The sequence below is a fragment of the Rattus norvegicus genome, chromosome 19 (assembly GCF_021556685.1).
Source record: "Rattus norvegicus strain SHRSP/BbbUtx chromosome 19, alternate assembly SHRSP_T2T, whole genome shotgun sequence".
Taxonomy (NCBI): Eukaryota; Metazoa; Chordata; class Mammalia; order Rodentia; family Muridae; genus Rattus; species Rattus norvegicus.
The window spans coordinates 16385657-16413489 of NC_141552.1; the positions used below are offsets into that span (position 1 = coordinate 16385657).

Sequence of the window (27833 nt, forward strand, 5' to 3'; positions counted from 1 at the left end):
AAGGTCCATTGAGTTAAATGATAAAAATAAATATAATCAGCAACAATAAAAAACACAGCATATGAATGATCAAGTGAAACAGCACCTATAAAAACCTATTTCCCAAAATGACGTTGATGGTCATTATCTTTGTGGTTTAATACTAATGCTGTATTGTAAGAAAAACTGAGGCACATGGTTCTCCATTAGGATTATTCTATATTCCTTTGTGAAAGTTGTCATTATTTCTGCAGCTCTACAGGCATGAGTGTGTGTTACTCAATATCTGGTGCACACAGTCAATAAGGAATGTGTGTTGTAGACTGATATAGACTAGGATGAGCAGAACACATGACAGCATGGATACAGTATGGCAGTGATTACATCATAAAGTGTGTATCCATAAAAAAAGTCACATTATCCACACAAAAGACACTATCACCCTGTGTACCCCTTGGTGGCTTTGAATTCCCTATTTACCCATGCTGCCTGGACCATGCAAAGATCCATATCCAGCTGTCAGTTCTAAGTCTACAGGAGGGGAAAGGACCCTTGAATAAGATGGTCTTAAGATTCAAGACTTACAAATCAATTTTTATTCATAAGGAATACAATTTACAAAAAACAGGCATAAAATGAACAACTAAAATGGTATAAAAAATGAAAAACAGTAACAAGAATATATTAACTATGATATAACAAAAAGAAAACTTCAATGAAAATCGTAACCAAAAATATTTCTTAACAGCATTTTCTTAATGAACATTTAGAAACACAGTTGTAGTGCTGTTTCTCCTCTAGGACACGAGACGTCAAGGCAGTCCCCTCAGATGTCTCTCAAATGGTGTTGTCCGTATGAGAGAGGAGAAAGACCTCAAGGAGACAGGCTGGCATATGGATACATAAATTTAGGGTCTCTAAACATTGAGGAAATTATCTGAGAAGAAGAATATTCCCCCCAAAAAAGACTTTGTTGAGGATTGTCATCAGCAGGGAACTCCTGGGAAGGAAACTCACTCTTCAGGGGGCTGTCTTCCTGGGATCCGTCCTATTCCATGTCTCCTGCAGTTTCTGAGACCTGGGAGGAGAAGGCAGCTATTAAGACACTGATTTGGTGGGGACATGCATACCAGCTGTCAAGTTGCTGCCTTCTGTCCCTTCAGCTGCATTGGACAGACAACACTGATCTTTCACTGAAATCATTGCTGATATCTCTGCAGGCTGGGGAACATCACCAGCAACCCTCACAGTACTGTGGGAGAACAAGGTGCTCCTCAGACTTCTACCAGTGCAAACCAAGAATGGGGAAATGGGGAGAGACCTAATTGGGGTGCAGGAAGAAAGGAGAAGGCCACATGATACCCAGATCAAAGCCAATGACCAGGACTCATTTGCCATTTGCACTTGGTTCTTATCCCTACAAGGTGCTTCCAACCATCACATGACCCCTGTATGACCTTTGTCACACGACCAAAAACTCATTCAAAACTCTTCATAGCATCCAATCTGTGATAGGGAGATGCAGTCATGTGATATGTTATTCCTCTGTCACCATTTCTGGACTGCAGTTTCAAAAAGGGCAGAGAAGTATAATTGCCAATAATTCGGTTTCTGAAAAGTGGTTAACATCCCAGAATACTTGTGCATAGACAGAGCAATGAATAACTCTATCACATGAGGTGGGTGACTGACTGGGTGTGGGGAGATTAGAAAGATGATAGGGGAAGCAAAGATGTATCCAATAGGCAAATGGTATCAGACATTGTTAATCTGACTCAGCTGCTTGTTCCTACCAAGTTTTCCTGGGTCTGGAGGTTGCTGGTCTTCTCCTGTTCATCTTCATCATTCGGGTTCAACTCAAACAAATATCGCTGTACCTCCTTGCTCTCCTGCTTCAATGTGACCAACTTCTTCTTCATACATGCCTGGTCCATCAGGAGCCGGCTGTGCAGGTTGCTGGAAACACACTCTGCATAGTAAGATCCTGAAGCCTCTTCCTCCCATTCCAACTGCCAAATCCCACAAAGTCCACCAGGACCCAGATACCCATAATCATACAATACATCTCCATACATGTAAGGCTGCTGCACAAACAGCAAATGGCCAATCCAGGGAAGAATAAATTGTTTCTGTGACCCAAGCACCAATAAGAGTCCATGTCTCTCCAAAAGAACAAGGGATCTACAACTATCCATGAAAGCCCAATGCATCGGGCATCATCAATTAGAAGGCAGTAAACAACCACAAGAGGACAGTAGAATCAAGGGAGGTCATGGTAACCATGTGGTCCACACATTGAGCTTTGTTAAACCTGGTATGACCCCAGAGGCCCAGGTCGGCCTAATAACACTCTGATGCCTGAATCAGTATAGTTCTATCCAGAGACTTCTAAAGATGCATAGACACTGTGGTGATAAGTAACAGTCTCTTATGGAACTGAAACTGAGTCCAAAAGACCCACGGCACAGTGATATTTAAACAGCAGAAGACATGGACCCAGAGCTGCAGGCTCTCCAGTCCAGAACAAAGAGAGGCGGACATGGCCATTCCACAATGATGGGCCCTTCTGACCAGTACTTACCAATAGAAGTTAATCTCCTTCTTGAGCTCCTGAAATTTCTCACGATGTTCGATGTTCTTTGTGTCTAAGTTGTGCAGTAATGACATGACCTCTTTCTCCTTTATCTTCAAGTTTTCATAAAATGGATTTGGCCTGAAGTAGGGGCTGGCCCCAGAAAGATAGAACCCAATGAACATCGAGGTTTAGGATTATATGAACTCAGGCTGTGTCCTGTACTACCCCATGCCTGGAAGGACACTTTCTGAATTCTACATATTTGTATCTTCTTCAGCTTCAGAAACTTGGAATTGTGTGCCCAGGACAAAGGAAGCTAAGCACCCAGATAAAGGGTTCCCTGGCTCACTTTTTTCAATCAGGAGGTCTGGATCTGCATTCATACCTGTTATGCTGTCAAGAGCCTAGACCACAGAACTTACCCAACCACACACACACACACACACACACACACATACACAAACACACACACACACACACACACACACACACACACACATCCAGAAACCTCTGATTTCATTTTTCCTGTTTTGACAAGTGGAATGCTACAAGCCGAATAACTAATATTCTAGAGGCAGACAGTACACATAATTCTGGAGATGAGACCACATATTGCCACAGACTTATAATCTACCCAAGGCATACAAATGTATAGACAAATGTGACCACACAGGCAAAGAACTGTGCTGTTGAAAGTGGGGCTTCTAAAATAAAGCACTTACACCTCCATGAAACTATTATACAGGTAAATCCTGAGGTCAAAAAACAGACCCCTAAATTCCAAGGGGGGAGGGATAGAGAAACATATAAAAGTTTTGCATATGCATGCAGACCTGTGCACACACAGACACACAAACTGAGGCACACCCACAAGAAAAGAAAACAGACTCAGAGAATGAGATAGAGAGGCAAATATGGAAAGAGCACAATGAGAATCAGTAGAAATGCATGCACCATTACTGTCTCAGAGTGTAAGGCACACAGACAAGAAGGAATAGGCCACAGTCTCAGGACTACTAGTTAAGCATTGATATGAACAATGTGGGACCTGTCACCTAAGGGTGCTGCCAGGAGATGATAGCATTCAGTCACCTTCCTAGCAAGTACAAACACTCTCCACAAACTCACAGCACCTAGTACCTTGCAAAGCTACCACCTGTCAAGGGCTTTCCAATTGTACACTGGGAACTCATGCTCCAGTGACTTTATCCCTGAACTCTACACTCAGGTCACAAGTTCAGATTTTCAACAGGCGGAATCAGAGAGTCCATTTCCAAACTCACTCCTCAGTAAGGGTCAGGTTCTGAATCTCCTCTCTATGGGAGATGAGGTTTAGAACAAGGTCGTTTGTTTGGAGCAATGCATACCTCTTGTTCATTGATCCACCTGTCACATAAAGGAGGCGATCTGTCAGCTCATTTCTCTCCTTGGTAGTTAGCTCCAGTTCTCTATTCAGCCTCTCCTCTTCCTCGTTGGCCTGCACCTTGTTTAGGATATTTTCAGTGGATGACGTCTGTCTGCAGGCCGCTGTAGGTAGACAAACACAAGTGAACCCGCATGGGGTGAATGCATAGAGCATACACAGACCACAGTGAGGTCCAAACAGGAGAACATGCTTGGAAGCCAGTGTCACTGCAAGGAGTTTGGTCTGTGTAAGAGGCATCCTAAGTGGATCACAGTTCCCCCACTACTATATAGAGACCAAGAGATGTAAGCAGCCAGGTGGTCCCTATGCCCGCCCACACAGGCTTACAAGTACCAGAGAGATGCCTTCTCCAGGATTATTATCAGGTACGCAGGCTACAACCTGGTTTCAGGACCCTCACCCCTCTGGTTTCAGAAGTCAGATCATCAATTCAGCATCCACAATGACTTGATTGATCAGGGAAACTCAGATATCCTACACTGTTACTCTAGTCCAATAACTTTGCATTAAAAAGTCATGTAGGGGGAGGACATGGTCAACAGACTTATTAATTCCCCCTACTGAAATGACAAATGCCCCAGAAGTGCCAATAGGTTACAGGCTCTTTCTCTACCTGCTCCATATAGTTTGGCTACTGTAGAAAAATATCTGCCACACAGAACCTCTAATATATGAAGGTAAGATTGGCCCCGTCAGCCAGAGGTAGTCAGAGGAGTTCTAAGAATATAAGGTCATGGCCAGGAGCACAATTCTCTCCTTCTTACTACTGTCAGATAGTCACTGAATTTAAAGAAGCAATGAAAGTGAAGTATATTGATGCCCTGTTTAATTCAGAAAAGTTATACCCTCCATGACTCCTGATGGTGTTATTATATCAATTTAACCCACCGAATGCACTGTAAAAGTAAAGACTAGAAGTTCACCCAATAATAGCATAGGCATTGCCATATCCTCCATGTGGTTATGGAGAAACTAATGATGTGAAAACCTTGACTTTCAGGAATTGTGATAATCATGGAATTCAATATCTGTGGAGATGTTCCAGTGGTTGTGGCCCATTACTAAAAAGGCCAGCGGAAGACCCCCACACACACCCCTGACAGGAAGCTCAACATACACTGCCCAGAACTTACTCCACATTCCCCATGTCCTGTGTCCATCATTACCTTTAGGTTTCGTTTGCTTCACTCTAGACTCTTCTCTATCAACATCAACTCTCCCAAAGCGCCTACAAAGACGGGCAAACATGTCTGTGGATATATCCTTTGGACACTAAGAGAAAAAGTAGGGAATTGGTTGTCACAACGATACTGGTGACATCACAGGGATTCCAAGGTCTCTCTAGGAGACAATAGAATGTCCACGAAGGGACGGCTGATGTCACGGAGAACAGACTTTGCCTCCCTGATAATGTTCTCCCTGTACTGAGCAAAAGCTGATGTCCCCTTTTCAGGAGACTTCCCTGTGGCATAGCCACTGAGCACCACATGCTTCCAAAGCCAAATTTGGCTCTAGGCTTGATTGGAAAAACCTAAGTCATTGCTATGTATCTAAATGAGTGCTTCCTCCCCAATCCCTGCACAGAAATGTTTCATCCTACCTCAAATTCTCCTCAGTCAGCAATATTACCCATTAAAGATTACTGAGAAATCACACCAGTTCCTATAAGTAGCCAAAGACGTCTCCTGTCTCATCATGTGCAGGTGCATGAAATCACACCCAGAAATAGCCTGTAGGGTAGGTTGCGATGTGGGTGTGTGTTATAGGTACAACCTGAAGCTTTGTGCTTAACATTTGACAGTTGCCACCAGATTCCTTAGGAGAAAGAATTGCATTCATTATGGTCCTGGCAACAATGTGGTGATCTGTTAGCAGAGGAAACTGAAATATTGGATCCACCAGTGAATGCACCCTCAGGCTGAGTGTGGGGCTCTCCTCTTTGCACTTAAGTTACCAAAGCAGGATTGCTTACAGGCCTCTCTAAGCTATAACGCGTGATTTCATCTGAAAAATAAAATAGTCAGCAGATGTGGGGGGGATGCAGCCAAATGAGTAGGACAAGCCTAGAGACATAACTCAGTGGACAGAGTAAGAAACAAGCATCTTCACTCCTGTTTCATGGATCACCCCACAAAACACAAAAGCATCTATCCTAAAAAAAAAACCAAAAAAACAAAAAAAACAATTTATTTTAGTGAATGTTTACAGTATTAGTAGCAAAGCTCAGATTTTGGGGGCAGATCCATGACTTGAACTCATTGGCTAATGCTGTCCTCACAGTCCTTGGAGGCCCCTTTGTAAGACTACCTGTTGGAAAGTGGAAGCAGCTTTATTTGAGCTCAAAGTGAACCTGACGAGCAACGTAGAGAACAAGATGGGGTAATTGAGACCCTGTCTAAAACCAGCACAGAAACCCACCCTTCATTCAAAGCATCATCTACCAATTCTTGAATTTTTACCATTCTCTGCCAACCAGTCTTTCATTCAGGAAAGGTAGAAAAGAACTGGAAATGATCTTTGTATTCTAAGGACCTTGATCTGTCTTTCCTTAGGTCCACGTTAAGAACAAATGAAATGGGTATCACCATCTGAACAACTTAGTATCACCTACTCAGCATTTCTAGCCTAATACTGTGCCTATGGCAATCTCAAGCTTCCCTGAGTGTTGCTGCCCCAGCAAGAAGAATGAAGTTCTATGGTCAATCCCCAGTGAACCTTTCAAGGGGTTAGAAGAAAGCCATCAGAGATACTGCACTTCTTTTCCTTCGATTAAATCAAGATGATACAAGGTGAATCTATTGGGCTATTCAACCATACATCTTCCTCACAACCCCACCTATCTGAGTTCATTGCTTGGCAGAATTCATGCCCCACCATCCTAGATATTTCTCAATTCATTGCTGCCAAGGGCCAGGTTTCCTGAGTTTTGTTTTTCATAGAATTGGGTGTAGTCAATCATAGTTGCCCTCTGTAAGAAATGACAAATATCTATAATAACTGACCACACTGTACTTGTGTATACAAGTACAGTAGTGGAAAATTCAGCGTAACTGAGGAGTGGGAAATCACCACGGTGTCCTGGCCTTTCTCTGCCCATATCACAGCTCACAGGCGGCTGGGGCAAACCTTGATTTCCTCTGTAGAAACAGAGTGAGGTTGAATGGACACTGAGCAGGCAGAGCAACACAGCTGAGGCAACTGAATTCCAGCAACAAACGCATTATTTGTTTCCCATCTTAACAGCTCCTTTTGAGGACTTGTCCCCACACCTAGCTTAAACACAGCAATTTTCATACATGCCATCCTGCTATTTCATATTGTTGCTGTAATACGCCTCCACATCATAGATTTCAAAAAATATATACCTAACACTGAAAAGGGTGATGCTTGACAACATCTAGTGCATTGGGGCCACAGGTACGGTCACAAATAACCAGGACACAGGGGATGCAGAGAAAAGGCAGATGCAACTGCATGCAGCTGCAAGCTTATTAACCCTTATATAGGCATGAATATGCATTACCTCACATTCCCTTTTGGCAAGATATAATAAGATCGTTATTCCCATGATACCAGGAACAACCGAGGCAAGACTAGGCAAAGAAGTAAGACTAAGCCAAGGCTTCTCCTTAAAATATCTGTATAGCAAATCACCCCTCTTCCTAGTATCACAATATACTTGTCATAACCCAGAGAGCATGAGAGCCTCTTCCACAAACATAGGACATAGTACAATAGAGTGTGAGGTAAAGTGAGAAAAACATTTCCTTCTCAAGGGCAGCATTGCAGCCCCTGCTTGCATCTCTCAGCCGTCTTTCCTTGATCCTGTCTGGGAAGTGTATCTCAGTGACTCCACAATTTCTTTCTTTGTTCTTTTGTTTTAAAAGTAACACTGTCTATAACACAGCTAAATGTCCTCGAAGGGGTTTAATCATGCAAAAAGAAAGCAATATAATATATAATATAGGCAACCTTTAATGAGTGTATCTATTTTCTTAGGGGTATTTTTCAGATATCTTCCCAGATCTGGATTTAACTTTGGTAATTGTTATCTGTCTAGAATATCAACAATATCAAATAAATATTTCAGTTTTCTGGCGTAAAGTCCTCGGGAGTAAGAACTAATGATTTTGGAATTTGCTTGGTGTGTACTGTTATGTCCCTCATTTCATTTCTGATTTTTAATTCATGTATTGTCTCTCTTGTGCATTGTTAGTTTGAGGAAGGGGTTGTCTCTCTTGTGGATCTTCTCAAAAAAAAAAAAAAGAGGAAGAAAAGACAGCTCTTGCTATCCTTGACTTTGTATTTTTCTCTTTGTTTCTAAAGGCTTGATTTCAAACCTGAGTTTATTGCCCTTCATCAGATCCTACCAGACTCTCTATGGGATGAGGCTTTGCCTCACCTTGGTAACAGCAGCATGGAATAAATGAAGCTTCTGCTGATCTCTGTTGTGGTGTTGCACATCACAATCTCACCGAAAACCATGCATAGACTGGTTTAGGCTCTATTAAAGCAGCCCACTAATTCAGTGTTCCCTGCAAGGTGCCATGGAACGGTAGTAACATAATTCTGCATGCACATCGACAGGTTTCTCCACGGTCTTCTGGGTCATTTGATAATAATTTATAGTGATTCATGGATGAACACACACACACACACACACACACACACTTTACTGACATGGTGCATATTCTTTGCACACCAAAAATAAAGTGAGCGTTACTGAAAATGCACCAATAATGGAATCGAAGGAGGGAGCTGTGGGGAAGCTGGGGCTTAGAGTTACTTAAAAGACCGGATGCAGATTCTCCTTCTATTGGAGGAGAAACTTGATAGACAATGTGGTTCTTTATTTTCTTTCTCTAGAGCACACAGGACTAGGGTGGCAGCTAGGGCTTTGAGTGTGTTTGGCAAGTACTGTAGCACTGAATTAAATCCTAGGGCTGGAACCCTATTAATCATCTACAACAATTACAGGGCAGGCTGGATGACGACACTCAGCTGACAATGTGGACATCTCAAGACAGTCACTGGACAATGGCTGACACACTTGTCTGAAGACTGGAAATGTTTCTCGATCTTGGAGAGGAAAGAAGGACCCTCCAACTACACTGTCCTCTAAGGAAGTTTATTCAGGTGAGGGATGACAGGGACTGTTTTGTCTCACGTCACACATGTCAGTAGAAAATATCCTAGGTATTGGATGCCGCTGTTAGCATTAACAGAACAAAGCACATAGTGTTGGGAAGATTAATAAATTATGAGTAGGATTAGAAAACCCCAAGCCTCTTCCAGGTTCTAGGAGAGCAAAAAAAAAAAAAAATACCACGAAATACAGCATTAATGTGATAGTTTGGTTAAATCTAGTTACTAGTTTCTATTGTGATACCTATTGTCAGTGCCTGCGCCGACAGTGTGTGAATATCGGGTGTAGGTTTGTGGGGTTGAAAGAAAACACGTACACGGGTCACCCCTTTTTAGCGAGTGCCACCAAGGCTTTACTGAGATCTCCTTATATACCAGAGGCAAAAGCTGTGGAAAAACAACAAGGCAGGTGAAAATCCCCAACCAGGAAAATAGGACAAGTCTGTGTGGTGAAAGTTCCAGCCCAATCAGGGGCATAAACAGGTTCTTAAAAACAAGAAGCAGGAAAGCTCAGTGGGGAGGAAGGGTGCCATGGAAAATCCCAGCCCCAAATCAGGGGCTAAGAGCAGCTGTCAAAGGTGTAAACAATTTCTTGCTATAGCAGGCTGAAAGGCTCAGCAAGGGGGGAGGGAAACACCAAGGTAGGGCCCAACAGGAGCCTTCACTGGTGGCTCTAATGTTTCACTTTCCTCTGCCAACTGGCCTCCACACTGTTTCTAGCACCATAATGATTTCAAGTCTTCCTCATAAGGAATTTTGTGGCAACCGTTGAATGCTAAGCACAAGGCTTCATGTGTGTTCCCCTAACACACACCCATGTTGCAACCTTCCATGCAGGCTATTTCTTGATGTGATTTCAAGCACCTGTACATAATAAGACAGGAGAATATTTTGACTGCATATTCAAACTGGTATTATTTCTCAGGAATTTTTAATGGCTAATATTGGTGAAGGAGGATAATTTGAGTTAGGATGAGACATTTTTGGGCAGGATTTGGAAGGAAACATTCATTTAGATGCATAGGAATTACTAAGGTTTTTGTAATCAAGCCTTGAGGAAAATTTGGCTTTGGAAGCAGGAGATGCTCAGTGGCTCTGCCCCGGGAAAGTCTCCTGGAAAGGGCACCTCTGCTTATGCTCAGTACAGGGAGAACATTAGCAGGAAGGCAAAGTCTGTTCCCCATGACATCAGCTGTCCCTTCTTGGACATTCTATTGTCTCCTAGAGAGTTCTTGGCGTCCTCTGCTATGTCACCAATGTTGTAGTGACAACCAGTGCCCTAGTTTCTCTCACTACAAGTCTGGCAGATACATCCTAAGACATTTTTTCCAGTCTTAGAAGTGTTTTAGGAGGGGGATGTCGATTGTCGAGAGACTAGGGTGAAGGAGTCTGACCTTTCGTCTCACAGAAATGATGGACAAAGGAAGTGGTTCTGGGGAATGTGGAGTAAGTTCTGGGCAGTGTCTTTTGAGCTTTCTGTGGAGGCGGGGGGAGGGATGGTGGGGGTCCTGCAAGCTTAAGCTGACCTTTCTAGCAATTAGCCACAACAACTGGAGCATCTGCAAAGGAATTGAATTTCCATGAATATCACAATTCCTGAACGTCATGGATTTCAGAACATTAACTTTCCCATCCCCAAAGAAAGGATATGGTAAGGCCAATGGTACTATTCTGTGAACTTCTGGCCTTTACTTTATTTTTTTATTTTTTTTTTTTATTAACTTGAGTATTTCTTATATACATTTCTAGTGTTATTCCCTTTCCCGGTTTCCGGGCAAACATCCCCCTCCCCCCTCCCCTTCCTTGTGGGTGTTCCCCTCCCAACCTCCCCCCATTGCCACCCTCCCCGCATAGTCTAGTTCACTGGGGGTTCAGTCTTAGCAGGACCCAGGGCTTCCCCTTCCACTGGTGCTCTTACTAGGATATTCATTGCTACCTATGGGGACAGAGTCCAGGGTCAGTCCATGTATAGTCTTTAGGTAGTGGCTTAGTCCCTGGAAGCTCTGGTTGCTTGACATTGTTGTACTTTTGGGGTCTCGAGCACCTTCAAGCTCTTCCAGTTCTTTCTCTGATTCCTTCAACGGGGGACCTATTCTCAGTTCAGTGGTTTGCTGCTGGCATTCGCCTCTGTATTTGCTGTATTCTGGCTGTGTCTCTCAGGAGCGATCTACATCCGGCTCCTGTCGGTCTGCACTTCTTTGCTTCATCCATCTTGTCTAATTGGGTGGCTATATATGTATGGGCCACATGTGGGGCAGGTTCTGAATGGGTGTTCCTTCAGTCTCTGTTTTAATCTTTGCCTCTCCGTTCCCTGCCAAGGGTATTCTTTTTCCTCATTTAAAGAAGGAGTGAAGCATTCACATTTTGATCATCTGTCTTGAGTTTCGTTTGTTCTAGGGATCTAGGGTAATTCAAGCATTTGGGCTAATAGCCACTTATCAATGAGTGCATACCATGTATGTCTTTCTGTGATTGGGTTAGCTCACTCAGGATGATATTTTCCAATTCCAACCATTTGCCTACGAATTTCATAAACTCGTTGTTTTTGATAGCTGAGTAATATTCCATTGTGTAGATGTACCACATTTTCTGTATCCATTCCTCTGTTGAAGGGCTTCTGGGTTCTTTCCAGCTTCTGGCTATTATAAATAAGGCTGCAATGAACATAGTGGAGCACGTGTCTTTTTTATATGTTGGGGCATCTTTTGGGTATATGCCCAAGAGAGGTATAGCTGGATCCTCAGGCAGTTCAATGTCCAATTTTCTGAGGAACCTCCAGACTGATTTCCAGAATGGTTTTACCAGTCTGCAATCCCACCAACAATGGAGGAGTGTTCCTCTTTCTCCACATCCTCGCCAGCATCTGCTGTCACCTGAGTTTTTGATCTTAGCCATTCTCACTGGTGTGAGGTGAAATCTCAGGGTTGTTTTGATTTGCATTTCCCTTATGACTAAAGATGTTGAACAATTCTTTAGGTGTTTCTCAGCCATTCGGCATTCCTCAGCTGTGAATTCTTTGTTTAGATCTGAACCCCATTTTTTAATAGGGTTATTTGTTTCCCTGCGGTCTAACTTCTTGAGTTCTTTGTATATTTTGGATATAAGGCCTCTATCTGTTGTAGGATTGGTAAAGATCTTTTCCCAATCTGTTGGTTGCCGTTTTGTCCTAACCACAGTGTCCTTTGCCTTACAGAAGCTTTGCAGTTTTATGAGATCCCATTTGTAGATTCTTGATCTTAGAACGTAAGCCATTGGTGTTTTGTTTCAGAATTTTTTTCCAGTGCCCATGTGTTCCAGATGCTTCCCTAGTTTTTCTTCTATTAGTTTGAGTGTGTCTGGTTTGATGTGGAGGTCCTTGATCCACTTGGACTTAAGCTTTGTACAGGGTGATAAGCATGGATCGATCTGCATTCTTCTACATGTTGCCCTCCAGTTGAACCAGCACCATTTGCTGAAAATGCTATCTTTTTTCCATTGGATGGTTTTGGCTCCTTTGTCAAAAATCAAGTGACCATAGGTGTGTGGGTTCATTTCTGGGTCTTCAATTCTATTCCATTGGTCTATCTGTCTGTCTCTGTAGCAATACCATGCAGTTTTTATCACTATTGCTCTGTAATACTGCTTGAGTTCAGGGATAGTGATTCCCCCTGAAGTCCTTTTATTGTTGAGGATAGCTTTAACTATCCTGGGTTTTTTGTTATTCCAGATGAATTTGCAAATTGTTCTGTCTAACTCTTTGAAGAATTGGATTGGTATTTTGATGGGGATTGCATTGAATCTGTGGATTGCTTTTGGTAAAATGGCCATTTTTACTATATTAATCCTGCCAATCCATGAGCATGGGAGATCTTTCCATCTTCTGAGGTCTTTTTCAATTTCTTTCCTCAGTGTCTTGAAGTTCTTATTGTACAGATCTTTTACTTGCTTGGTTAAAGTCACACCGAGGTACTTTATATTATTTGGGTCTATTATGAAGGGTGTCGTTTCCCTAATTTCTTTCTCGGCTTGTTTCTCTTTTGTATAGAGGAAGGCAACTGATTTATTTGAGTTAATTTTATACCCAGCCACTTTGCTGAAGTTGTTTATCAGCTTTAGTAGTTCTCTGGTGGAACTTTTGGGATCACTTAAATATACTATCATGTCATCTGCAAATAGTGATATTTTGACCCCTTCTTTTCCGATCTGTATCCCTTTGATCTCCTTTTGTTGTCTGATTGCTCTGGCTAGAACTTCGAGAACTATATTGTATAAGTAGGGAGAGAGTGGGCAGCCTTGTCTAGTCCCTGATTTTAGTGGGATTGCTTCAAGTTTCTCTCCATTTAGTTTAATGTTAGCAACTGGTTTGCTGTATATGGCTTTTACTATGTTTAGGTATGGGCCTTGAATTCCTATTCTTTCCAGGACTTTTATCATGAAGGGGTGTTGAATTTTGTCAAATGCTTTCTCAGCATCTAATAAAATGATCATGTAGTTCTGTTCTTTCAGTTTGTTTATATAATGGATCACGTTGATGGTTTTCCGTATATTAAACCATCCCTGCATGCCTGGGATGAAGCCTACTTGATCATGGTGGATGATTGTTTTGATGTGCTCTTGAATTCGGTTTGCCAGAATTTTATTGAGTATTTTTGCGTCGATATTCATAAGGGAAATTGGTCTGAAGTTCTCTTCCTTTGTTGTGTCTTTGTGTGGTTTAGGTATAAGAGTAATTGTGGCTTCGTAGAAGGAATTCGGTAGGGCTCCATCTGTTTCAATTTTGTGGAATAGTTTGGATAATATTGGTATGAGGTCTTCTATGAAGGTTTGATAGAATTCTGCACTAAACCCGTCTGGACCTGGACTCTTTTTGGTTGGGAGACCTTTAATGACTGCTTCTATTTCCTTAGGAGTTATGGGGTTGTTTAACTGGTTTATCTGTTCCTGATTTAACTTCGATACCTGGTATCTGTCTAGGAAATTGTCCATTTACTGAAGATTTTCAAATTTTGTTGAATATAGGTTTTTATAGTAAGATCTGATGATTTTTTGAATTTCCTCTGAATCTGTAGTTATGTCTCCCTTTTCATTTCTGATTTTGTTAATTTGGACGCACTCTCTGTGTCCTCTCGTTAGTCTGGCTAAGGGTTTATCTATCTTGTTGATTTTCTCAAAGAACCAACTTTTGGTTCTGTTGATTCTTTCTATGGTCCTTTTTGTTTCTACTTGGTTGATTTCAGCTCTGAGTTTGATTATTTCCTGCCTTCTACTCCTCCTGGGTGTATTTGCTTCTTTTTGCTCTAGAGCTTTTAGGTGTGCTGTCAAGCTGCTGACATATGCTCTTTCCTGTTTCTTTCTGCAGGCACTCAGCGCTATGAGTTTTCCTCTTAGCACAGCTTTCATTGTGTCCCATAAGTTTGAGTATGTTGTATCTTCATTTTCATTAAATTCTAAAAAGTTTTTAATTTCTTTCTTTATTTCTTCCTTGACCAGGTTATCATTGAGTAGAGCATTGTTCAATTTCCACGTATATGTGGGCATTCTTCCCTTATTGTTATTGAAGACCAGTTTTAGGCCGTGGTGGTCCGATAGCACGCATGGTATTATTTCTATCTTTCTGTACCTGTTGAGGCCTGTTTTTTGACCAATTATATGGTCAATTTTGGAGAAAGTACCATGAGGAGCTGAGAAGAAGGTATATCCTTTTGCTTTAGGATAGAATGTTCTATAAATATCCGTTAAGTCCATTTGGCTCATGACTTCTTTTAGTCTGTCGACATCACTGTTTAATTTCTGTTTCCATGATCTGTCCATTGATGAGAGTGGGGTGTTGAAATCTCCCACTATTAGTGTGTGAGGTGCAATGTGTGTTTTGAGCTTTAGTAAGGTTTCTTTTACATATGTAGGTGCCCTTGTATTTGGGGCATAGATATTTAGGATTGAGAGTTCATCTTGGTGGATTTTTCCTTTGATGAATATGAAGTGTCCTTCCTTATCTTTTTTGATGACTTTTAATTGGAAATTGATTTTATTTGATATTAGAATGGCTACTCCAGCTTGCTTCTTCTGACCATTTGCTTGGAAAGTTGTTTTCCAGCCTTTCACTCTGAGGTAGTGTCTGTCTTTGTCTCTGAGGTGTGTTTCCTGTAGGCAGCAGAATGCAGGGTCCTCGTTGCGTATCCAGTTTGTTAATCTATGTCTTTTATTGGGGAGTTGAGGCCATTGATGTTGAGAGATATTAAGAAATAGTGATTATTGCTTCCCGTTATATTCATATTTGGATGTGAGGTTATGTTTGTGTGCTTTCATTCTCTTTGTTTGTTGCCAAGACGATTAGTTTCTTGCTTCTTCTAGGGTATAGCTTGCCTCCTTATGTTGGGCTTTACCATTTATTATCCTTTGTAGTGCTGGTTTTGTAGAAAGATATTGTGTAAATTTGGTTTTGTCATGGAATATCTTGGTTTCTCCATCTATGTTAATTGAGAGTTTTGCAGGATACAGTAACCTGGGCTGGCATTTGTGTTCTCTTAGGGTGTGTATGACATCAGTCCAGGATCTTCTGGCCTTCATAGTTTCTGGCGAGAAGTCTGGTGTGATTCTGATAGGTCTCCCTTTATATGTTACTTGACCTTTTTCCCTTACTGCTTTTAATATTCTTTCTTTATTTTGTGCTTTTGGTGTTTTGACAATTATGTGACGGGAGGTGTTTCTTTTCTGGTCCAATCTATTTGGAGTTCTGTAGGCTTCTTGTATGTCTATGGGTATCTCTTTTTTTAGGTTAGGGAAGTTTTCTTCTATGATTTTGTTGAAGATATTTACTGGTCCTTTGAGCTGGGAGTCTTCACTCTCTTCTATACCTATTATCCTTAGGTTTGATCTTCTCATTGAGTCCTGGATTTCCTGTATGGTTTGGACCAGTAGCTTTTTCTGCTTTACATTATCTTTGACAGTTGAGTCGATGATTTCTATGGAATCTTCTGCTCCTGAGATTCTCTCTTCCATCTCTTGTATTCTGTTGGTGAAGCTTGTATCTACAGCTCCTTGTCTCTTCTTTTGGTTTTCCATATCCAGGGTTGTTTCCATGTGTTCTTTCTTGATTGCTTCTATTTCCATTTTTAATTCCTTCAACTGTTTGATTGTGTTTTCCTGGAATTCTTTCAGGGATTTTTGCGATTCCTCTCTGTAGGCTTCTACTTGTTTATTAATGTTTTCCTGTGTTTCCCTAAGTGTGTTCATGTCTTTCTTGAATTCCTCCAGCATCAGGATCAAATATGATTTTGAAACTAGATCTTGCTTTTCTGGTGTGTTTGGAAATTCCATGTTTGTTTTGGTGGGGGAATTGGGCTCCGATGATGGCATGTAGTCTTGGTTTCTGTTGCTTGGGTTCCTGCCCTTGCCTCTCGCCATCAGATTATCTCTAGTGTTACTTTTTCTGCTATTTCTGACAGTGGCTAGACTGTCCTATAAGCCTGTGTGACAGGAGTGCTGTAGACCTGTTTTCCTCTCTTTCAGTCAGTTATGGGGACAGAGTGTTCTGCTTTCTGGCGTGTAGTTTTTCCTCACTACAGGTCTTCAGCTGTTCCTGTGGGCCTGTGTCTTGAGTTCACCAGGCAGCTTTCTTGCAGCAGAAAATTTGGTCTTACCTGTGGTCTCGAGGCTCAAGTTCGCTCGTGGGGTGCTGCCCAGGGGCTCTCTGCAGCGGCAGCAACCAGGAAGACCTGTGCCGCCCCTTCCGGGAGCTTCAGTGCACCAGGGTTCCAGATGGTCTTTGGCTTTTTCCTCTGGCGTCCGAGATGTGTGTGCAGGGAGCAGTCTCTTCTGGTTTCCCAGGCTTGTCTGCCTCTCTGAAGGTTTAGCTCTCCCTCCCACGGGATTTGGGTGCAGAGAACTGTTTATCCGGTCTGTTTCTTTCAGGTTCCGGAGGTGTCTCAGGCAGGGGTCCTGCCGCTCCTGGGCCCTCCCCCACGGGAGCCCAGAGGCCTTATACAGTTTCCTCTTGGGCCAGGGATGTGGGCAGGGGTGAGCAGTGTTGGTGGTCTCTTCCGCTCTGCAGCCTCAGGAGTGCCCACCTGACCAGGCGGTTGGGTCTCTCTCTCACAGGGTCTGCGGGCAGAGAGCTGCTGCGGGCCGGGATCCGCGGGTGTGTCCTGGCCTTTACTTTTAAAGTTGATTTGTGGCTTGTTTTTTGTTTGTTTATTTATTTAGTTGGTAATATTATTTATTGCCAAAGTCAAACATCTGGGTTACATCCTCGGACCCACATGACAGAAGGAGAGAAATGGCTCCTGAAAGTTGTTTGGTCATGTGCTGCGCGCGCACACACACACACACACACACACACACAGACACTCATACTCATACTCTCACTCATACACACACAAACTTTAAAGCAATAGTAATTTTTCTTAGAGTCTGATATAATTGGTTCTAATACAAAGACAGCCTGAGTGTAGTTACTATATAATTAAATAGTACTCATGCTCTTAGGCAAAGAGTTTAAAGTTTATAGGTACCTAATAAACTCGCATTGGGACATATAAAGAACATTTAAATGTTCAGCAGAAATACAAAGAACAACTAATTTAATTTGTTAAAAGTGAAAGCTTATACAATTCTGAAGGTTTTTATACTGGTTTTATTATACATGTAACTATGAAAAGAAAACATACATACTTGATCAATGAAATGAGGAAGAGTGATTTAATGAACAGAAAAATGGATGGTACTTCAAAATTTCCATGATTACATATTATCTATTTAATTCCCTCCACAATAGCAAGAAACGGACATTATTATTTATGCGACATTACAGATACATAAACCGAGAAAATATTGTTTGGCCTGATTATCTGAGCTTTTTAAAGGCTTAGTTAATTGACAGAGCTGTGGTTTAAAATTAGGGTCCATATTCTTCTGTTTTAAATGTGTGACACTTTTCTCTTTTTTTCTCCATCTTTATTAAATTGGGTATTTCTTATTTACATTTCAATTGTTATTACCTTTCTGGGTTTCCAGGCACACATCCCCCTAACCCCTCCCCCTCCCCTTCTCTATTGGTGTCCCCTCCCCATCCTCCTCCCATTGCCACCCTCCCCCCCAACAAGCCCCTTCACTGGGGGTTCACTCTTGGAAGGACAAAGGGCTTCCCTTTTATTTCTAGTTGGTGCTGCTCTCCCTGCTCCGTGGGAAGTGGATGGGGGGAAGGCCCGGGCCTGAGGTGAGTTGGAACTGGGGTAGAAAGGCATAGGGCCTCCTAGGTGAGAATGTCAAGCTGCCACTGCTGCTGCAGCCACCATGGAGAAGCCCTTGTTTCTGCTGCAGGGAGGAGAGTCTGGTGGCCACAAGATGGCTGAAGGGGAGCTGAGAGTGGACAGCTTCATCACCCACCTGCTGGAGGTATGAGGATATCGTCCAGGAAAAATTGTGCAGATGACTGAAGCAGAAGTCCGAGGGCTGTGTATCACGTCTCGTGAAATCTTTCTTAGCCAGCCAACAGCTGTGAACACAGGTTTCTTTTGGAGAGCAGGCCTGTGCAGGCCCAGAACCTAGTTGGGACAGTTCAAGCTACCCTTTTTCCATGGCCAATCTCAGATCATATTCAGAAAGTATTTCTTGGGCTAAAGAGATGGCTTAGTGGTTAAGAGCACTGACAGCTCTTCCAGAGGTCCTGAGTTCAAATCCCAGCAACCACATGGTGGCTCACAACCATCTGTAATGAGATATGATGCCCTCTTCTGGTGTGTCTGAAGACAGTCACGGTGTACTTGTATATGATAAATAAATAAATAAATAAATAAATCATTAAAAAAAGAGTATTTCTTCCAGGTGATGGATTTCCAATTTATGGAATTGAACTAACTTACTGATGGTGGAAGTGACACAGAGAGTTAAAGTACAGAAGGAATAATCCAGAATCTCCACCAACAGTTGCTGTCACACCAGGACTTTTAAAAGCTCAGCTGCTAGAGAAGCAATGTAGTCTTTGGTTATTCTCAAGCTTAGGTCTTCTAGTCATTATAAGCTGACCATGACACAAAAAGAGTCATCTATATCAAAATAGAGAATAGTAACTAGATTCACACCACACTATCACATTACTACTGTATTTGAGGTTCTCAGTTAATATCTAAGAACCTGGAAGAGGCCTGGGTCTTGCTACACATACTTATAATTTATGTCCCCATTGTCAGCTAAGATTCTTCATGCAGCCTGGGGTCAAGGAGGTCATCCCACAAAGCACAAAACACCCATCTCAGATAAACATGTATGGTTTATTGAATCCAAAACATCCATGAATTTCAGGACACAATTAAATGTTGAAACCTAAGGATAATAGATATAGAAGAGAATTAAGATTTCTAGTTCATAGATCCAGTAAACACCTTCAACAAATCATAGCAGCAAACTTCCATAAGGTAAAGAAAGAAAAGGCCATAAAGGTACAACAAGCCTACAGAACATCAAACTAATTGTACCAGAAAAATTCCTCCATTCACATAATAATTAAAACCCTAATGCACAGATCAAGAAAGAACATTAAAAGGGGTAAGGTATAAATATCTAATAACAAATAAATTCAGACGTATCTGAATTACACCAGACTTCTCAACAGAGATTCTAAAAGTCAGAAAATCTTGGGCAGATGTAATGCAGACACAGGCTCCTATATCCAGCATAATCCTCAATCACCATAAAAGGAGGAACCAGGATATTTCATGACCAAACCAAATTTAAACAATTCTTTTCTCTAAGAAAGCACAACAGAGGCTAATAGGAGGAAAACTCCAAGACAATGAACTAAACTATACCCAAGAAAAACCAAGAAATTAATCTTCTCTCAATAGTTTAAAAAAAGAGAAGCACACAAACATAATTTCACATATAACCAGAAAAAGAAGAGAATGCAGCAATCATTGGCTTTAATATCTGAACAGATCTTCTTTCCCTAATCCCCAAGCTCCCAGGGGCCAAACTGCCAGCCAAAGTGTATGCAAGGATGCTCTATGGTTCAAGGTGAGGCCTGTAGCCCCACCAAATGCAGATCCTAGAGGAGTGAGGTGGGGATGGATATGTGTGGGTGGGGGAGCACTGTCACATAGGCAAAGCTGAGCAGAAATGGGATGTAAATTTGATGAGGGGAGTCTTGAAAGCAGGACAACAGTTGAAATGTAAATAAATAAAATAACCGATTAATAAAAAATAGTCAAAAATAAAATAACAAGTGAAAAGGTAAATGAAAATTAAACCAAACCAACCAAACAAACAAACAAAAATCCCTGTAGTGTATTGGCCTAATGCTGCTTGCATTTTAATGCTAATTTGTGGAACTCAGGACTGGTTAACCCCAAATAACTGACCCTGTTCCCAGTTAACTGTGATTATAAAGAAGCCAACAGCCAACAGCTGCACAGCAGAGAGATGGGGGAGGGGAGCTTTGAGGGCTTTGGTAGAGAAGATCATGAGGAGGGAAGAAGGAAGAAGAAGCTGCCAAAGAATAAAGGAAGAACGTGTGTGATGGAGAGGAGAGAGGAAGAGGACAGCAGCCATGGTTAAGGGAGAGGAGAGCCTGGTCCTGAGGGTTGTCCAAGTGGAACTAAGAGCAGCCAAGATGCTACACAGCCAGTAAGAGTTGAGCGTTATTGTTTGGAAAGTAGATCTGATACCATGGAGGGCAGGCAGCTGCACAGCTACTGTGCTGACTAATGTACACTAAAATAAATTTAACAAAATATGTATAACCAGTAAGACAGCTCTGTAGAGGATCCTAAAAGGAGTAATTTAGTTTGAAGGGAAGGACAAAATACCAGAGAACACAGGGGATAAATTAATAAAACTAGGAAAGTTAATCAAAGAAGACTGTGAAAACCACAAAAATTAACAAAATGACAAAATTTAATACATAGGTTTAAATAATAATTACATATCACTAAACTCAATATCTAGGGTGGTGGGGCATGAATTCTGCCATGGTCTGAACTCAGAAAGGTGGGGTTGGGAGAAACATGTCGGGTTAAATAGTCCACCCACATTGTGTCAATGTGATTTAATCTAAGGACAAAGAAGTGGAGTATCTCTCACAGCTTTCTTCTAACCCCTTGAAAGGATCACTGGGGTGTGGCCTCAGTACTTCATACTTCTTGCTAGGTCAGCGAAACTCAAGGAAGCTTGAGATTGTCATAGCACAGTATTAGGCTAGATATACTGAGTAGATGATACTAAGTTGTTCAGATGGTGATATCCATTTGCATGTGTTCTTAATGTGGACCTAAGGAAAGAGAGATCAAGGTCCTTAGAATAGAAGGAACATTCCCAGTCCTTTTCTACCATTCCAGACTGAAAGGCTGGTAGGGAGAAAGTGGTAAATAATAAAGAATTAATAGATGATGCTTTGAATGAAGGGTTGGTTTTTGTGCTGGTTTTAGACAGGGTCTCACGTATCCATGTTGCCCTCTCCCTGGCTGGCCCGGTTCACTTTGAAGTCAGTGCTTCCACTTTCCAATAGACAGTCTTACAAGAGGGGCCTCCGAGGTCTCTAGGACAGCATTAGCCATTGACAGTTGAGGTGTGCAACCCACAACTATAGTTTTAGCCACTTTGTTCCACGCCTACCAGCTATTTCAGATTGTTGCTGTTCTATGCCTGACAATCAAGGACACAGAAAAATAACCTGATAGAGAGCAAGGACATGGTGATCACATCCTTGCCTCTGCTGTATGTTCTGGATGAGGTTTGTTAAAATTCCAATATTGCAAAAAGCTTTATATAGGGCCCAGCACATTAAGGGTCACTATGCACTGTTTCATCTAAAATGGCCTAATCAGAACTGACCGCCAGACAACACTTCCTGCGAAGTTCCTATGAGAAGCTTAAGTTTTTTGTGTTTTTTCTTCTTCCTTTCTTTCTTTCTTTCTTTCTTTCTTTCTTTCTTTCGCTTTATAGGTTTAGAGGAATGTATTTTGGGCCACGGATCTGTCCCTAGTATCTTAGCTATGGATGTGATCAATCAGTGTTAGTGTATGCATTCAATAAAATGTCCATTTTTGACTAAGGTAGATGCTTCTGTGTTTTGTGGGGTGACCCATTGTCAATGTCTAGTGAGTTGGGGCCCTGGGTATGGTCGCATACCCCAGGACACAGGGGGTGCAGAGCAAAGGCAGAAGAAACTGCACGCAGTTGCAAGCTTTATTAATCCTTATTAAGCTAAGAATATGCATTACTACAATTTTCATTGTGTCAAGATACCATAAGATCATTATTCCCAGGATACCAGGAACAATGAGGGAACATTAAACAAAGAAAGACGAATAAACAAAAGCTTCTTCTAAAAATATTCATATAACAAATCACCTCTCTTATTATAATCAAAATATACTCACCATTACCAAGAGAGATTTAGAACCACTTCCACAGAAACGGGACACAGAAGAACATAATTTAAGGCCAAGTGAGAAAAACATTTTGTTCTCCAGGGCGGCATTCCAGCCCCTACTTGAATCTGTCACCAGGCCTTTCTTGACCCTGCCTGGGAGCTGCATCTCTATGTCTTAACAATTCCTTCTTTTTTCTTTGTTTTAACGTAACACTTTACATAACATAGCTAAAGTTCCTTGTAGTGGTTTAGTCAGGTAAAAATAAAGCAACATAATACATAATGTACATAAGATTATGGCAAAACTAGCTCCTCCCATGCTATGGAAAATCCTTTGAAGCCAAGCCTTGGGATCTAATCCTGTCAATTGATCAGCCAATAATTTAGCTATTTCCATAGGGGTAGTATCTTCTAGCTGTTTACCGAAAGACATTCGAACATCATATTTCAAGGCATTAATTAATTTTGAAGCACTTTCATTACCTTCTAAATAGGCTTGAATTAACTTCCAGTCATGTTCTGTGTCATTATCCATATATTTACTAACACAAAAGTAGTAGGATTTCATCATGATAAGCAATATAAGCCCGATAACTGGCATTGGCCGCAGCAGAAGAAACCATGAGTAAAACACACATTGCTAAGAATAAGTGCTCAGTAGTAAAGGACTTTCCTGAAGGAGACAAAATTATTCCTTTCAGTGCTTAATCACTTCACCTGACCCCACATAGGTAATAGGGTTGTCACTGCACGGATCCTTATCCATTGTTGTTTGTGGACACTAAGAGAAGCCAGGGCCTCAGTAATGGAGGACACCTCCTCATCTCCTGAGAACATCCATCAGGAGAAAATGTAGCTGGTTTAACTGGATTCCTTTGAGGGTAGGGAGCAGTTCTTATTATTCTGTGCTTGGATCCATCTCCCGGGTAACCAGAATAGTCTCCCATCCTGTAATGAGACAAAACCCTCTCCCCTATATACAATGATGTCCCTTCCTGCCATTCAGCATCCCGGGCAATTTTTATCCATACTGTCTGTTCCATGCCTTCTGGGGGGAAGTTCAACAAAGTGTCTATCTGCTCTTGATATAACTTCACCTTGTGGTAAATTAAGAAAATTAATAACGTATAATGCTTGTGCCAATAGAGCTCTGGGACTGGTCTGCAAACTCCATTCAGGTTGCATAAGGCCATCTCTTTCCCCCCTTTTTAATTTTATAATTTGTCATTTCAGGGTATGGTGAATTTTTTCAACAAAAGCTTGTCCTTGTGTATTGTGTTCTATACCAGTAATATGTACAATATGATATCGTTGACAAAATTGTTTATATTGATAAGAAATATATGTTGGTCCATTATCAATTTTAATTTTAGAAGGCAGTCCCATAACAGCAAAAGTTTCCAATAGATGCTGTATAACATGAGCAGTGCGTACTCCTGGCAATGGTGTAGCCCACACAAATTTTGAAAAATTATCTATGCTTACATGTATATGTGAAAGGCGACCAAACTCAGAAATATGGGTTATATCGATCTGACACGATGTATTAAGTTGCATCCTTCTGGGATTAATTTGAGATGGAACACATTTTATACGTGAAGACTGACACATAGGACAATTAGCAATAATTCGTTTGGCTTGAGAATAGGGAAGCTTATATTTAATATGTAAATATCCTGTATTGGCATGATTATGACTGTGTTCTTCTGGGGTAGCAAATGCCACTAATTGATCTACCATATGATTGCCAAGTGTTAAAGATTCTGGAAATTTTGAATGTGATCTAGTATGTGTAATGAATATTCTAGAGTTTCATAATAACAATAGTCCTTTAATATGTGAGAATAACATTTAATATAGGCTTAGATGTAGAAACAACAGCAGTCGCAATATTCTGTACTACTCCTACAACATAAGCGGACTCAGCTATAATATTTTTATGTCATGAGTAGAATCCTGGAATACATTAATTACCGCTAATAATTCATTTTGTTGTACTGACCCAAAAGAAGATTCTTGTCCCCAAAATTAATCTTTGGTCCAATAAGCCATCTTGGTCTTAGAGCCATCTGTAAACACAGTAAAGTGTGATGGTAATGGATCAACAGAAATTAGTGTATTTATCAATTTTTTTTTTGTTTTATAAAGCAATCCCACAATTTACTATGGGGAGGATGAAATTCAATATTTCCAGTGTAAGAAATCATGGCTAATTGAAAAACCTCAGACATCTGCATTAAATATTCCACTTTATCTTTGCTTAATGGGAGAACAAGAGCAGCACAATCATATCCCCACAGAGTAACAGGTCTTTGTATGCCTTGCTGAATATAAAGAAATTTGTTCCTCATATTTTGTTAATGTTTGGTTAAAGTTTTATTTAATATAAACCCACTCTAAAGGCAACTCATCCTGAGCGAAAGTGCCTGTAGGATATTCAAGAGTATTTAAACATATAATTTAATAACTCTATCTGGATCAATACGTGCCAAATATGCATCTTTCCATTTTCAGAAAAGATACCCTTGCATGCCTTCATATAAGCATTAATATCCCCCGTCTCCTTTATAGGTAATAATGCTCTCCTGTACTCCTCATTAGCATTTTCAAAAGCAAGCATTTGCAGCAGTTGTCCTCTAGCTTCCACTCCTACCACTGTTCTTTCCAATGTTAATTTTAATATACATAAAAACTTAATATATGGTTCATAGAAAGCTACTACCTTTTTCAACCAACCAGTATCATCCTTTATAATAAGTCGGTTGGGCCACACCTTGAATCGATGCTGGCCTAATGATAGGAAAAGAAAAAGCAGGTGAATTCGTCATCATCATTGTGTGAATCTAATGGTCAGCATGCCATCCTCGGGAAAGGACTTAGAAAAACCTGCTTCAGGCAGTGGTGCAGAGGGCAAAACTTTTACTTTCGTTTTGTCTTAATGAAGCTCTAGCTTCTTGTTCTGTATTCGTTATTACCCTGTCTGCATTCATGGCCTTGAACACAGTAAAAATTACAGCCCAAAGAGACCAGAAATTGGAATCTTTTTGCCCTGCCTGACAGCCTTTTTCACCTTAACTTTCACTTTGACCCAGATATCAGAATCCCTGGAACCCTCGTCAGGGAACCATGGAGTTTACTCTTGCTGTCTCTAAACACTTTTCTAAACCAGACTGAGAGACATGAATTCCCTGCACTCTTAAAGATGCTTAAGCATAGCGAGATGAAGAGAAGATTTATCTTGTCCAATTTCCTTGTAATAAAATGTACTTACCTTATCTGACTGTCCAGACTTACCTTCAGGGACCCTGTTCCAGTGCCATAGGTCGACGTCTAGGGTGTTGGGAGCCCTGCGTCCGGTCGCATTCCTTTCTGTGTTTCCCGATGCTCAGTGGCCATGCCACTCCAGCATGCTTTGAAATGAACCAATCCGCAACCACCACCACCACCACCACCACCACCACCACCACCACCAGCACCACCACCACCACCAGCACCACCACCAATTTGGTTTTGTAAATAAAGTTTTATTGACTTCGCCATCCTCAGCATTTACATCCTGTTCAGTGCTGCTTCTGGCTGCAGCTGCAGGGCTTAGGAGCCACAGAGCCCTTTAGGCTCCCAGAGCTGAGAGCATTGACCATTTGCCTTGTTTGTGAAAGAGGTGACTGACCCCTGTGCTCGAGGTGGCCTTTCCGTGCCCCTTAACCCATAGCATAGGTCTCTGTGCCATCCTCTCCCTTTGCTGTGGTGTGCACTTCCTGGTACATTTCTGTTAGCTCTTGACATTTCCAGAGCATTGGGTCTTGCAAATTGAATTTGCATGGCACCAGGAATAGACCTGATAGCAGGGTGTGGGACACTCCCTATGGGGACCCTGCCCAGGGGCATAAGCTTACTTTTCCAGTCAACTCCCTGAACAGTGAGCCTTTGTGGGACAAGGTACTTCACGACATGACTTGACCTCTCTGCAGTGCACCCAATCCCTGCTTGGCTCAGATGTCCCCCAGAGAGGTTGTGTGAGTGTCCCCAGTAGAGGCAGCACTCTGTGTGGTGGCATTGACAGGGCATCCAGGAAAGTCAAAACCAGAGGGACATGTCGGGCAGTTGGAAGCAGATGTCTGCGTCCATGGAGAGAAGGATGGACTAGACACTCCTACAGGGGGTGAGCTGAGAAGCACTTACTTGGCTTTTTCACAGCCGTGTAGGCTGCATGCCATGCTGTGTACCCATGCTGTGCTGAAGCCCCAGGCTTTGAGTCTCCCACAGCTGCTGTGTCCTAGGTCCAGGGTAGGATTAAGCAGACTTCACCAGGAGAAAGGTGAAAACCCTGGTTGCAGGGTGGGGATGGCACAGTCATAAAACTCCTGCACATGAGGCCCATGACTTAGAGCCATATAGCAGCTGTGACAAGCCAGCTCTGGTGACACTCATCTGCAATGCCAGGCCATGGGGGGTAGAGGCAGTAGGATCAGTTGTTTAATTATCCTTGGCTACACAGCAAGTTCGAGGCCAGCCTGGGCAACTTTGTCTATGAAAATAAGACAAAACTAGGTCTTGACTATGAGCATCACTGCCTGTACCTGGCATGGTTGCCCCACCCCAGGTAAGAAACCCCTCTGTCCAGAGGCCATAACTGCAGGAGACCCCTGGCGAAGTGTCTATACAGCGCCCTGTTTGACTGGTCTGTGCTGAGGACCAACCACGCTCTCCTCAACAGGAAGGACATGGGAGAGGCTGTTTCTGTGAGGTCCCGGGCCCTGAGACGGCCAAGAATAAACTCTGTCCTTGGGAAAGCCATGGAGACTAGGAACCCAGGGGATCTCTGCAAACACCAGGGCTGGCAGGGGACTCTGATCCTCTACAGCAGCTGCTCTCAATCTGTGGGTTCTACATCAGCGCTCCTGCACACCAGACATTTACATTACAGTTCCTCACAGTAACAAAGTTACACTCATGAAGTAGCTCTCCAATAAGTTTATGGTTGGGATCACAACATGAGGAACTGAAATAAAGAGTCACAGTGTTAGGAAGGGTAAGAACCGCCATTCTATAGGAACCCAGGCATCTGCACTCGGTGTCTGGAAGTGTGATAGGCTAGGCTTCACCCTCAGCGATGCCAGCATGTGGGCACCAAGCCTAGGTTCCACCCAAATGCTTACTGGATATGTGCAGGCCTGGTTCCATCAAGAAGTAATAAAGGAACCCTTGGCAAAAAAACACTGGGTACCAAACTGGTCAGGAAAACACACCCCCTCTTCTGCAACTCCTCTCAGGAGGGCTAGTCTTCCCAGGAGGCCCCGGCTATAACCAAACCTCGTCTCCCAGTGCTTGCCCATTGGTGTCTTGGCCATATTCAGATTTGA

General features: G+C 42.1%; 4 protein-coding genes across 11 annotated transcripts in view; 2 read left to right on the plus strand and 2 right to left on the minus strand.

Annotated features, from left to right (window-relative positions):
• The window catches only part of LOC134483557 (uncharacterized), a 142525-nt gene that overhangs the window by 61724 nt on the left and 52968 nt on the right, over nucleotides 1–27833 (plus strand). The gene's annotated exons all lie outside the window — the stretch shown is intronic.
• On the minus strand, nucleotides 550–25860 carry LOC147998886 (disks large homolog 5-like). Its single transcript, XM_087595926.1, has 8 exons — nucleotides 25765–25860; nucleotides 25193–25260; nucleotides 24473–24539; nucleotides 5147–5252; nucleotides 3922–4081; nucleotides 2561–2704; nucleotides 1773–1935; nucleotides 550–1057 (listed from the first exon to the last, which is right to left on the minus strand). The coding sequence occupies exons 4-8, from the start codon at nucleotides 5226–5228 to the stop codon at nucleotides 1028–1030; spliced, it is 579 nt and encodes a 192-aa protein (XP_087452052.1). The 5' UTR covers nucleotides 5229–5252; nucleotides 24473–24539; nucleotides 25193–25260; nucleotides 25765–25860; the 3' UTR covers nucleotides 550–1027.
• The window catches only part of LOC147998887 (disks large homolog 5-like), a 59152-nt gene continuing 31875 nt past the window's right edge, over nucleotides 557–27833 (minus strand). The window contains exon 6 of the transcript XR_015643806.1: nucleotides 557–622. The gene's annotated coding sequence lies outside the window, so the exon portion shown is untranslated. The remainder of the gene's footprint in view (nucleotides 623–27833) is intronic.
• LOC147998888 (uncharacterized) overlaps nucleotides 8958–27833 on the plus strand; it is a 28559-nt gene continuing 9683 nt past the window's right edge. Inside the window, exon 1 of the mRNA XM_087595793.1 lies at nucleotides 8958–9116. The gene's annotated coding sequence lies outside the window, so the exon portion shown is untranslated. The remainder of the gene's footprint in view (nucleotides 9117–27833) is intronic.

Bases quoted from the DNA above. Each gene is read 5' to 3' on its own strand.
- LOC147998886 (XM_087595926.1), bottom strand. From the start codon at position 5,228: ATGTTTGCCCGTCTTTGTAGGCGCTTTGGGAGAGTTGATGTTGATAGA. The intron at 4,082-5,146 runs GTAATGATGGAC...GTCTACCTACAG, and splicing joins GAAGCAAACGAAACCTAAAG to CGGCCTGCAGACAGACGTCA. The intron at 1,058-1,772 runs GTAGGAACAAGC...TTCTCCTCCCAG, and splicing joins TCCAGACCCAGGAAAACTTG to GTCTCAGAAACTGCAGGAGA.